This window comes from Melanostigma gelatinosum, assembly GCF_949748355.1.
Source record: "Melanostigma gelatinosum genome assembly, chromosome: 1".
NCBI lineage: Eukaryota > Metazoa > Chordata > Actinopteri > Perciformes > Zoarcidae > Melanostigma > Melanostigma gelatinosum.
Genome location: NC_136634.1, coordinates 20,687,653 through 20,699,359, shown reverse-complemented (window position 1 = coordinate 20,699,359; position 11,707 = coordinate 20,687,653). Strand labels below are relative to the sequence as shown.

Genomic DNA, 11,707 nt, shown 5'->3' with positions numbered 1-11,707 from the left:
CAATGAAGACGGTGTTGCTGAGTGTTCAGTCTGTTTTAATTTGAGTTCCAAAATTGCAAATGACATCTTGGCCTTCCCTTTATAGTGTTAAGAGTAAAGAAGAGAAGCTATTGAACACATCCTTTTCACACAAGCGTACGCTTGATCCTCACATCACCAAACAAGCGTTAAATACCAAAGAGACTTAAACAAGTCTGAATGCATGAGATAGATAATAAACATGATATCTCTGGATTGATGGACTCTTCATATTTGATAAAACCTGCTTTCTAGTAGAAGTATTGATTTTTGTTTGTCCCAGCATGCATCTGCTCCAGCCTTATGTTGTTTATTTAGGAAGAATGAGGATTAGCGCGCTAGAGGAAATCGTATTTATATAGTTAATCCGTCCCCCTGCCGGTGCCTGTCAGGTGCATCTGCACAGAAAGCCTGTGTTTGTGTGTTCATGTGTTCATGTGCATTGACTTGACCTGTCCGTTGCTCTGTGTGTTGCAGGTTGCCCGTGTGGGTGGCCAAGAGGATGGAGGCCATGAGGGCTGTGCACCAGGCTTCCAGGTTAAACACTACCAGGTGGCGTTCAGTGGAGCTTTCCAGAAAGGCCAGGCGCTCATACAAGGTCAGTGAAAACAGACACAACTGAGTATTTACTGTCGAACTGTTCTCCTCTTTGCTTTGAAGTTTGTTTTCTCTCTGTCTGTCTGTCTGTCTGTCTGTCTGTCTGTCTGTCTGTCTGTCTGTCTGTCTGTCTGTGTGTCTGTGTGTCTCTCTCTCTCTCTCTTAAATTCTGGCATTTCACAACACCAATCTGCATGTGGTTGTGCACACATATAAACCCTCACTCTGCCCACCTGGCTCCTGAGGAAAGCTCCAAGCTCCCTCCAGGTCAAGGTGATGTGTGTGTGTGTGTGTGGGGGGGGGTGTAGGTTGTTTTCGTCTTCACATTCGTTAGAATTCATGCAGCATCTATTTACAACCAGGAGATATAACTGGTTGTCTTCGCACTACAAAGACAACAACAACAACATAATTTGTGTCTGCAAATGAATTATTCTCCTTGATTGGGGAGTAAATTTACAAAAGGCCTTTTTTTTTTTTTTCCTTCTTTTGTTCTTCCACAGAACACAGCTTTGGGCTGCTGAGTTAAGCGTGCGTGTGTTGTGTGCTCATATGCATGTTTGGCGTGCGACTCTTCCGTCCCGGTACACCAGTTACCACGCTCGAGTTGACTTGGCCTCCCCGAGAACTCAGTGCCCTGCAGCCTCGGAGTTGTACTGTCGTTTTCATGCAGAAACCTGTGTTTGATCTCAGATTTGAGAGGAAGGTCTCGAGGGTTCACAGCAGAGTGTTGTGGATGCTCAGTACCGTCCTGTCGGGGGGGCAGCAGCCTCGTCGCCCTTCTGTTACTGCGGTGGCCAGTCACATTTCCCCGCAGACTCCTGCAGTCCACAGACGTCCGATCTCAACTCCACATTGCTGCCACAACTTATTGGTCAAGTCTGCTCCTCCGGCAATGCCCATCCACTCAGCTCCACCTCCGCAGAGATCAGCAGCAGTATCTGCTGGCTACCAGTCGGCCTCCGCCGGCGGTGAGAGCTATGGCTGCCGGCACGTCTCTCCACAGAGATCGACGAGGTGCAGTCCGCTTACCGCAGTTTCACTTCAAAGCTGAGGAAGTTTTCACTAATTCATAGGCTCAATAAGTCATTCCCTGTCACTGAGTTGTTGTTTTTCCGTGTACAATGTGATGAAATACAATGAAAATATGTAAATTCAAATGGGAATCATTTATAATTTGTCAATGCAGTCTGTCACTTATTGTGGAACTTGTTTTCATTCCTCTCTCATTATTCAGCCTTTCTTTCTTTATTTCATCACCCTCCACATTACGAGGCCACATTGGTGGAATAGCATTTGCTGCTTCAGTGACATTATGTCACTGTATCTACAGACACAGAAGCGACACTTTGAAGCGCACTGCTGGCGGAGGTGTTCTCATACAGCACTACCCCCCCTTTTTTTTCTTTTTTTTTTAAGTTGCACTCCACTGTCAGTCAGCTTTCCCAACTGAAAATACATAATTTCCTACCTTGACGGCGAAACATGACAAATCTGAGCATTTTCTTCTTCAATCTTCTCTTTGGGCTTTATTGTGTTTGATTCGGTCAGCCAGCGAGGTCATCTGGTGGTTGTGGAAGCTTGTGTCTGCTCCACAGCGAGGAAGACCAGAGCACGTGTCCAGCTGCTGTTCACAGTGGACACGCTGCCATAATAACTACCGAAACTGGTTTACAATTAAAAGGAATTTAATCCCACTGATGCAAGTACGATTACAGTGAAGTACACTACTTCTATGAACGATTACATATTTAACCCACATTTGCAAAAAACTCTCCTCGCTCCTCAGACAACACATCCGTTGCCTGGGCATGTAAATAACAGAGAGAAAAAGGCTTTCTAGATCCCGCCCTCATATCCGTTCGAAACTCCTCCCCTTCCGTCTAGCCCAATTTCTATTGGCTAACTTCCAGGAGTGCATTCTCCTGTCTGTCTCTCTGGCCCTGAGTTCTCTAACACATTCAATGACTGTCAGTTATTGTTTAATCCCTCCATGATAAACATTCCATATCATAGATAAGACTTTGCAACTTTTGGCAAAAGCTTCATGTCTCAAATTCTACTTCTAGCTACTAATCCTAAAACACTTTATGCTTATCTTAATTCTGCATTTCCAAAACACTTATGATTATGACTAATTATGAATTCTTAATTATGAATCGTTAAACACTTTTATTATGTCTACTAAACACACAGTTCTACGCTCAAACTTTCTTACATGGTTCATCGGCGCGTGTAGTAGGAGACAGAACTCAGTTCTGCTTTAGTGCTCTGCTCTGGGGCGACAGAGTGGTTCTATTACCTTGAATATGCTCCTGTCAGCAGAAACACCTCTCACCATGGGAGGGGTCCCGCTGCTCACAAGTTATGGACAGACGCATAGAAGTGCCATTGCTCACACACACACACACACACACAGTACAAAAATGAACGTATGTTCTCGTATGGAGTGGGTTTTCAAGAGGCACCGTTGAAAGCGTGCATGCCTGCTCTATACGGTGATTCGTAGCTGCAAAGAAATGCACAACAGAAAAGCTATATGCTTTTTGATCAATTTAAGCTTCTCCTTCAAATTCAAAGCACTTTGCCACAATGCCACAGCGGGAGCTCAGCAGCACGTGGAAAAACAATGAGGCCGTGATGAAAACCACCGTATGAAAGAAAAACACAAAGGAAGCAAATACGGCACATGCTTTCAGCATTCAACCTGATTGATATCTATGATTATGTCGGTAACTTCTCCACAGCACTTGGATGGATGGATCAATTGTGAGTGTGTTAGCTTCAAAACAGCGATCAAAGTAAATCCAGTACGTCTCTTTTTCGGCATTATTTGCTTGTGTGTGTGTGTGATTTAAAGGAATTTAAAAAAAAGCCAATATTACTCTCATAATAATTGGTTGCACTCACCAGTATGGATTTCAGAGAGAGCGTTGATACTTTTTTTCTTTTACCTTCCTTCCAGTTTGTTACATTTGAACAAATTGTCTGCTGAGTGTGAGCATGATTCATACTGAGTGCCAGAGGCTGAAGCCAGGCCCAGTGACACATGCAGATTTATGTAAATTCTGCTCAGCCCCGCGCCACCTGCTGTAGACCTCCCTGTGTAATTACCAGCGGAGGGGCGGTCTGTCAGCAAGTGATACCTGTCGGCGCAGCCCGGGGTTCAAGGACATCCATCTCGTTTAATGGCCGTATCCGAGAAACTAACATTCGCTCTCTCTCTGGCCTCCTCGCTGCTGGTGCTCCTCCTGCGCCGTCTGTCACTCCATCACCACCGTAGAACGGTTCCTCTCTCTTGCCTCTTGGTTTTTCCGCGACTTGTCTCTCTCTGTTTTGTTTCTCCTCCGTCTCCTCTCGCTCAGCTAGTAAGGCAAGGCAAGGCAAGTTTATTTGTATAGCACATTTCAACAACAAGGTAATTCAAAGTGCTTCACATAAAACCATTAAAAGCATCAAAACATAAGGCAAAAGAAAAGGAGATTTAAAAACAATTAAAGAAACAGTGTAAGAAATAAAATTCAGTCGTAAAAAGGAAAGGAGATTTAAAACATACATTGAAACAATAATCGATGTCTCCCTGAGACATTACGCTGCACGCAATCAACCATACACTGCCGCAATTCTGCAATTACTCGCACACAAACCACGTCTGGAAAAGATCTCTGCCGATCTGCGTTTTATAGTGTACGCCTTGCACGAACTCGGTCCCGGAGGAAATGGCGACATATTGTGCGACATAAGTAGTAACTGCTTGCATGGAAATTTGATGCATTTGAAAATGGAAATATGGAAAAGGGTCGTGAAAAGAATGGCGATGACCTCGCTCGGGGGTTAACCGTCTATTTCTGCTACTGAAACCATGAACGTATTTCATGTGAAAATCACTTTAATCCAAGTATCTGGATGTGATTTGAAGGATGACACACACACACACACACACACACACACACACACACACACACACACACACACACACACACAGACTAAAATCGGTACATCTGCACTGCTAGATTGAAGTGTTACACAATTAACCTCACTTTGCCCACAGCCCACAGCTCAATTTGAAAACCATTGTGAACAAAGCAGAAATTAATTTAAAAGTATAAAAGGCTTAATAGAAAAGCCTGGAAATTGCTTTTTCACCAAGGAGTTGAGTTTATTCAAATGTTCGAGATGTTTTACCCGGTGGTGAGGACTGCCACTTCGGCTGAGTGATGAATCAAATCAAAAAATGGACTCTAATTTGGACTCAACGGAGTTGATCCTTTATTCTCTGTAAATTCAATTCTGTCAATTCAACAACCAGTGCCATAGGGGGGAGAACACACTCTCTAGATCAGGGATTCCCAAAGTGGGGTGCGCGCACCCCTGGGGGTGCGCGAGCTGCCTCTAGGGGGTGCGCGAGAGGAAAAGTGTAATGGCGGTCTGATGGTGTAATAATATTAAATATAAAAAAAAAATGTAATTTTAATTTAAAAGCTGTCAGGTGGGACATCTGAAGCTATCAGTCGTAAAAGAGGAGAGGGCCAGAGAGAGAGAGAGGAATCGGAGGCGAGGGGAACGGAGAGGTGCGTTGGGGGGAGACCGGGAGAAGAAATCGAGCCAGAGTCAGAGGAAGATGAGACGGAGGAGACCGAAAAGGAGGAAGGGATAGCACAGACAAATCGGGAGCACATCGGCCCATCGCGGAGTCAAGGTGAAAAAAGAGGAAACGAGAATGAGCATCAGACTGGGAAAAAAAGAGGAAATATGATGAAAAGTATCTGTGTCTGGGCTTCACTTGGATTGGCAACGCAGATTCCCCAAAGCCACAGTGCGTGGTGTGCAGTGAGGTTCTGGCTAACAGTCTGAAGCTCTTATTTACCTCGCCACCTGAACACCAAGCATGCCAGTGCAAGTCAAAAGCCCCTTACATTGTTTAAATCGAAATTGGAGGAGTTACAAAACAGCCAAAAACAACTGCAGTCTCATTCATGTTGGGTCTATAAATGACGCACTACGGGCTTCATATCTGGTTACAGAATAGCGAGAAAGGGGCTACCGCACACAATCACTGAAGACGTGAGCTTGCCAGCTGCCAGAGAGATGGTGGAATGTATGATTGGGGAGAAAGAAGCAAAAGAGTTGGACATGATCCCGGTGTCCAACAACACTGTGTCGCCGCATCGATGCTTTGTCCGAAGACATCCTGGCTTCATTAGTCGCTCATTAATTTTTAATTAAATGTGATAATCTGCCTCTGAGCCTGTGCGTGTGTGCTCGCCATCCGTATTGCTCTTTAAAAGTGACGCCTTGTGTCACTGAAAGTTATTGAAACTTTGTTGCAGTGTTTCAGGGCGTTTTCATACCTTCAGTTCGTTTGCTTTGTTCTGATTCAGGGATTAATATGATACAATGTTGCAGTTGCATTTGTTCGGTTTGTGTTCACACTGCAACATTTAACAGCGGACTAAATATTGTAAACAAATGCCACGAGCAAACTGTTCTCTCATTGGTCCGATTCTTATGCGGCTATGAAGGCTTAAAAGGCTCTGTTGCTTTTTTTATTAAGGGGGGGGGGGGGTGCGCGAACCCGGTCGGGATGTAGAAGGGGGTGCGCGGCCTAAAAAGTTTGGGAACCGCTGCTCTAGATGATGTGTATAAATCATAAAAATATACTGGTTTTCCTTGAATGTGGTCCTCACCTTCATATACAAAAAATAAAAATAAGTGCCGTATTTCTTTAGAGTTCCAAATGCCAAACGACATCTCCGCAGGGTCGAGGCGTGTAATTTGGGGCCATGCGGTGAATGACATTTACTGACGGATAAATTAGTTTCTCAGTTCAGAAAAAGTTGCTGCCACCGACCTGGCAGGCTGTCAGAAATAATTGCACTTCCTGATACCAGTAATGCAGTTACTGTGGGGAAACTGGACTTCTTCATGAACATTTATAGCCGACAGTATGGCGTTTTCAAGAGGGCCGTCGTAAGAAGACATTATTTGCTGTTCATTTATGCAAACCTTAGGTGGAACCACAGTTTTGATTTTATGTGTGCAGCTACGGGGCACACGGCGCTGACAGCCAATAAAACGTGGAGGAGAAAGGAGGAGAGCCACCTTATCTGTATCCTGCAGAGCAGGACCACAGCTCTGTGAGGCTTTTCTCCAACCCCCACCACCAAACATGATTACTCTTTGAAACATGGCCGCCTTTAGCGTTCTCTAAAGCATCACTCACATTTAGAATTCCTTAAGATGTGACTTTCACATATATACGTGAAGTAGATGGTCCTCTCCGTTCTTGGCATTGCTCGCAGTAAGACTTCTACTTCCTGTTTTTCGGCAGCAGTGTGTGGACTCGGAGCCTCTCCTGGCTGGCGCTTGGCCCGCGGCATATTAAGTGCTTTGAGCTCTGAAGGCTCCTTGTTGGCAACCTTTTTGTCTCTAGGTTGTGTTGCCTCCGACTTTATCATCGAGGCAATTTAAAAGTACTTGAATGCTGATGTAGCCGAGTGGTTGTAGATAAATTGGACAAATGGAACAGCTCTCTCATCTGCTGTATTTTTGCTCCTCTCCTACTCGGCTCCGCTCTCGAAGTTTCGGTGATGAAGTTCTCTGTCCTTCCTGCTCCAGCACAATAGTGTACTACACACACTAAGGACATTCTGCATCAAGTACTCCATCATGAAGCACATGAAAGGAACACAGAAAAAATCTGATTTATTTGCTGCTTTAGAGGCTTCTTCCTTCCTCGGCTACACTTCACTCAAATGTATCTTCTCCGCATGCAGACAGGACATTTTGTCATCTCTAGTCGGTGCATTACTGACTGCATTCTGCTTTTCAACCTTCACATCCCCTCAACCCTTTTGCAGTGTCGTTGAGTACCCACTCATTATTTCCCCACCGTTACTTTTGACATGCAGCTGTCAGATGTTCCCCAGTAAAAGAGGAATAGCAGGAATTCAGGCATTATATGGCGATGTTAGCAGAGTAAGAGCATATTTCATCCATCTGTTTATCGGTGTAGATCAGTAAAATGCCATCGTGTTTCGGGGCCTGTAGCTCCATGTGTCTTTGTCTCGTGGTATTTGCATAAACGAAAGCAAAGATTCAATTATAACAGATGGAGTTGGATCAGGGCTGTGAACCGTCTCCCTTTGCTGTGAGTAAAGGAAAGCTGTGTCCCACACACTGTTGCCCTACTTACTAATTTTGGCAATAAAACCTGCCCGACGCTACCCTCGATCCACCACCACCCCCGCTCCATGCCACCCCGAGCATCCACCCACAACCTCCTCCGTCTTCCAGAGACTGCGGGATGCATGGATTGATGTTCTCGCTCGCTTCCCTCCGCATGGCAGGGTGCACATCCTGATCATGCCACTCTCACGCCTGTAATGGAGCAGCATTCATCACCTTCTGTAGCCGGAGTCACCGGGACCTGCAGCTTCTTTTCCACTGTATTTTTAATTTGACCATAAATCAAGGTGCGCTTATGACAAATGACTGTAATTACAGGAAAGGCCATTACTGGTATGTGTATGCAAGTGTGTGTGTGTGTGTGTGTGTGTGTGTGTGTGTGTGTGTGTGTGTGTGTGTGTGTGTGTGTGTTTCCACATTCATTATGTTTGTGAATCTGAGCATTGCATACATATACAACATGCGTACTGGGCGTGGTATTTGTTTTAACAAGTGTGGGTAAGCAGTGAACCAGGATATAGACTGGATCCATGTGGGGTCCCTGGAGGATCTGGCTCACAGTTCCAGTCAACCTTATGTGGGTCAACTTGTGACTGGAAGCTGCCGGTGTTTGCTAGTTAGACTGGCTGGGAGGGGAGGGGAAGGGAATGATGTTTCAGAAAGAGGAGAGGAGAGGAGAGGAACGTGATGCTGAAGTGGCAGCAAATCCTTTTATGGCACATTTGAAATCATCACAAAACAAAATGCCATGAGAATTCTAGACTACAAAACAGTATTTATTGTGATATCATGTAGCACTTATGATTTAAAAAAAGAAAAAAACATATCTGTGGGCTAATTCCAAATGCCTTCGCCAAGATGCGATGCACTTTTCTCATCTCCCTGTATGCATGGGTCTCATCTCCCTGTATGCATGGGTCTCATCTCCCTGTATGCATGGGCGTGGTGGCTTTGGGATGTGCGAGACACATCTGCTGTTCAGCTCTGGTTTATTACAACTTGGTTTTTAACTTTCTTACCGAATTAGATTGCTGACATTTGGGAACATGGCGGCATCGCTAAAGAGAAGTCCGAGGGTACAAGAAGCACAAGTGGTCAGGCTATTATACTTACTTTGAAGAGTGATGAATTCAACCAGTGAAATGATCATGTTTAAGGTTCCGCTCGGACGAACTGCCCTACCCGTATCTGATGCTCCATCAGATATGACACAGATACAAATGTTGTAAACTAAACCCCAGTTGTGATCAACCAGATCTCTTATAAACCTGATATAACAGAGATGTGAACGCTGACATGTTACGTCCTTGTAAATTGAAAGTAGAAACCATTTCCTAATATACCATACGATTAACAGTCATTTAGAGACATGTGTCCAGCCAAGTGATGAATGAAAGTCCGATATGCGCTCTTCTTCTGAGCTCTGTTTTGCTCTTCCCTCTTGAGGGCAGCTATGTGTATCCACGATGTTCACCATCTAGCTTCTGACTCTCTGTGTGCCATTCGGTGCAGTGCAGGCAGCGTAACGTGTGTGTGCTCTTAGAGCTTTTATTCTCTGAAAAGCAGATGCCTGCTGCGTACAAAAACAACTCTATGAGAGTGGTGGAAGCAAATCAAAACTGTGAAGTTGTGGGCGGGGGGGGGGGGGGGAAACAACAAAAATAATGAAATTTCTCATCAGGAGACATGCAGTCAAGAACAAGAATGCACCACATCAACTGATGTTTGAGTTATGTACACGACATGAGGTGACTGGCATTGACGATAAAAGTTTCCGGTGTTCGTTTTCATCTTGTCTGACATTCAGATGGATATCTCACCTTTCTGTCAGAGCACACCTGCTGCTCGCTGTGAATTGGCACCGTGGTCAACTGGCATCAGCAGCCCTGTAGAGGCTGCAATCACAGGGCATCAGGGCCACAGATACATGAGTGCCAGCACCCCATCTGCAATCACGGTGCGGGTTGGCAATCGTTTGACAAACTCCCTCTCCCTCTCTCTTATGTTTCCGTCCTCTGTCTCTTCCACTTTCTCTTTCCGCGTAACGCCCCCCCGAAGAAGAGCACTCTTGCTTCCTTCCTCTACCCGTGTGTGTCGTCTCTGCCTAACCTACTTAACCGGCAAGAGATTTACATTTCTGATGCAAATTGCGGTACATCTGCTAGCAGGTCCGACAAACATTCATTCACAGCGCTCCTAGAATGGAAAATAACCGGCACATGTTGACTTCAATGCAGGCTGTTCACGAAGAGGGTGTTCATCAATTAGTAACATGATGTTTTTAATTGCAGCTTCGATCTGAAAAGCGGATCTGAACTGTCGAGATTAATATTCCATTATTCTGACCAGACGTTGGCACATCTTGATTCTGAAAGAAAGTGATGGCCCGAAATGATGAGAGGCCGCAGTCAATCAGAGCATTTTGCAACAGCCTGGAAGCTGCACAGAGACATCTTGTAGATTTCTATTTTCAGTTCCTTGTCTACCAGCTGACTAAAAACATCCACTCATATTTATAAAAGGTGCACATGGTGGCTTTTACACTTCTCCCTATTACTCTGCTGATATGCTGATGAGCCCTACCTCCTGAAGCTTTTGATTGCTCTGATTGAAGTTATTTGTAATGCTCATGTGTGCATAGCTTAAAAGCGGAGCTGGTCCTCCCAGCAGATACTTCTTTGATTCTTAGAGCTCCCGCAGAGCCTTTTTCCGCCTGTATAAGCATTTGCATAAGCTGGCGAGTTCATCGCAGTGTAAGTGTCTCTGATTCGACCGGCCATTTATAGTGTTACCTTTCAATTAACTGTGCAGCATTTGTGTTGCCCATTCCTTTGCCTTCTGTCGTGCAGCTGTGCAGTCTGACTGGAATCAATTCCTTAAGTGCTTGCAAATTTTGAGAGTCCACATAATTCCATCCCTGCTGTGGAACATACACGATCGTGTCTTTTGATGTTTCTGATGTTTTTCTTTTTTTCCCTTTTCAAATATTTCACAAACGGTTTCAGGGGCTGTGGGGGCGAAAGTGAGAAAGCCATATGTGTCACTGGTGCTTGGATATCAAACGTGCATGTGATTCCTTCGACGCATTCCTACGAATTAATGAATCCGGAAACCAGACTTTCTTCCAGTCTAAAGTTTTGATATTGTTTGGACCTTACTAAATGTTTCGGATCGTTTTCAGTACAGCACTAACTTGGATGTGGATAAGCCGTTAGCGTGATCGACTGGTCTAAAGAGGATGTAGTCACTTTAGATCTACATGGTCTGCTATTGGAGGAGAACAAGCACTGTCCTCTCAGAAACTTTGAATTTACCTCTGGTTTTCTGCTGGGGTAGTTTTTTTACCGCACTCAGGAGATCAATTTGGCCAGACAGCCTCACTGAGTTCTTGTAACCCGGTTTAGAACAACTGGATATGACATCAATAGCGCTTTCCTGGTGTGACAGTTTTTGAGAAACCGTTCAGATATGGTTCCATTTCTATAAGCATGAGCAAGATTGCATTTGTTACTTTTTCTCTTGATGATGAAACGATTTCTAAATAGCTTTGTTTTGTACTTTATTCTCCATGAACTATACTGTGCACACACTTTAAAGACATGGCACTCAATGCATTGGTTTCCATGAGGTATCTAGTTCCACCATACTAGATAGATCATAATTGAACCAGGAAGCTTGAAATACAGCAAAACATTCCTTCTAACTGTCTGTCAGTATAAAAACTATAAATCAAATAGTAACTTAGAAAAGCCCTCTCTGTGTTAGAGTTATCAATCAACTATTAGGTGTTTTGTTTCATGCCCGTTGTTTTACGGACACCGCAACGTATTTTTGGTGAAATTATTTGGATGTTCATAATTTTACAAGAGGGAGTTCAATTATTTGGTAATCGTCTTAACCGCAC

At 44.4% G+C, this 11,707-nt stretch overlaps 1 protein-coding gene across 1 annotated transcript in view; it reads left to right on the top strand.

Moving 5' to 3' along the window:
- Positions 1-341: 341 nt before the first annotated feature.
- Positions 342-11,707, top strand: part of cdh13 (cadherin 13, H-cadherin (heart)) — a gene marked incomplete at its 5' end in the record, with an annotated part of 225,316 nt that continues 213,950 nt past the window's right edge. The window contains 2 exons of the mRNA XM_079268410.1: positions 342-368; positions 496-616. Of these exons, the coding sequence (XP_079124536.1) occupies positions 342-368; positions 496-616 (148 nt within the window). The remainder of the gene's footprint in view (positions 369-495; positions 617-11,707) is intronic.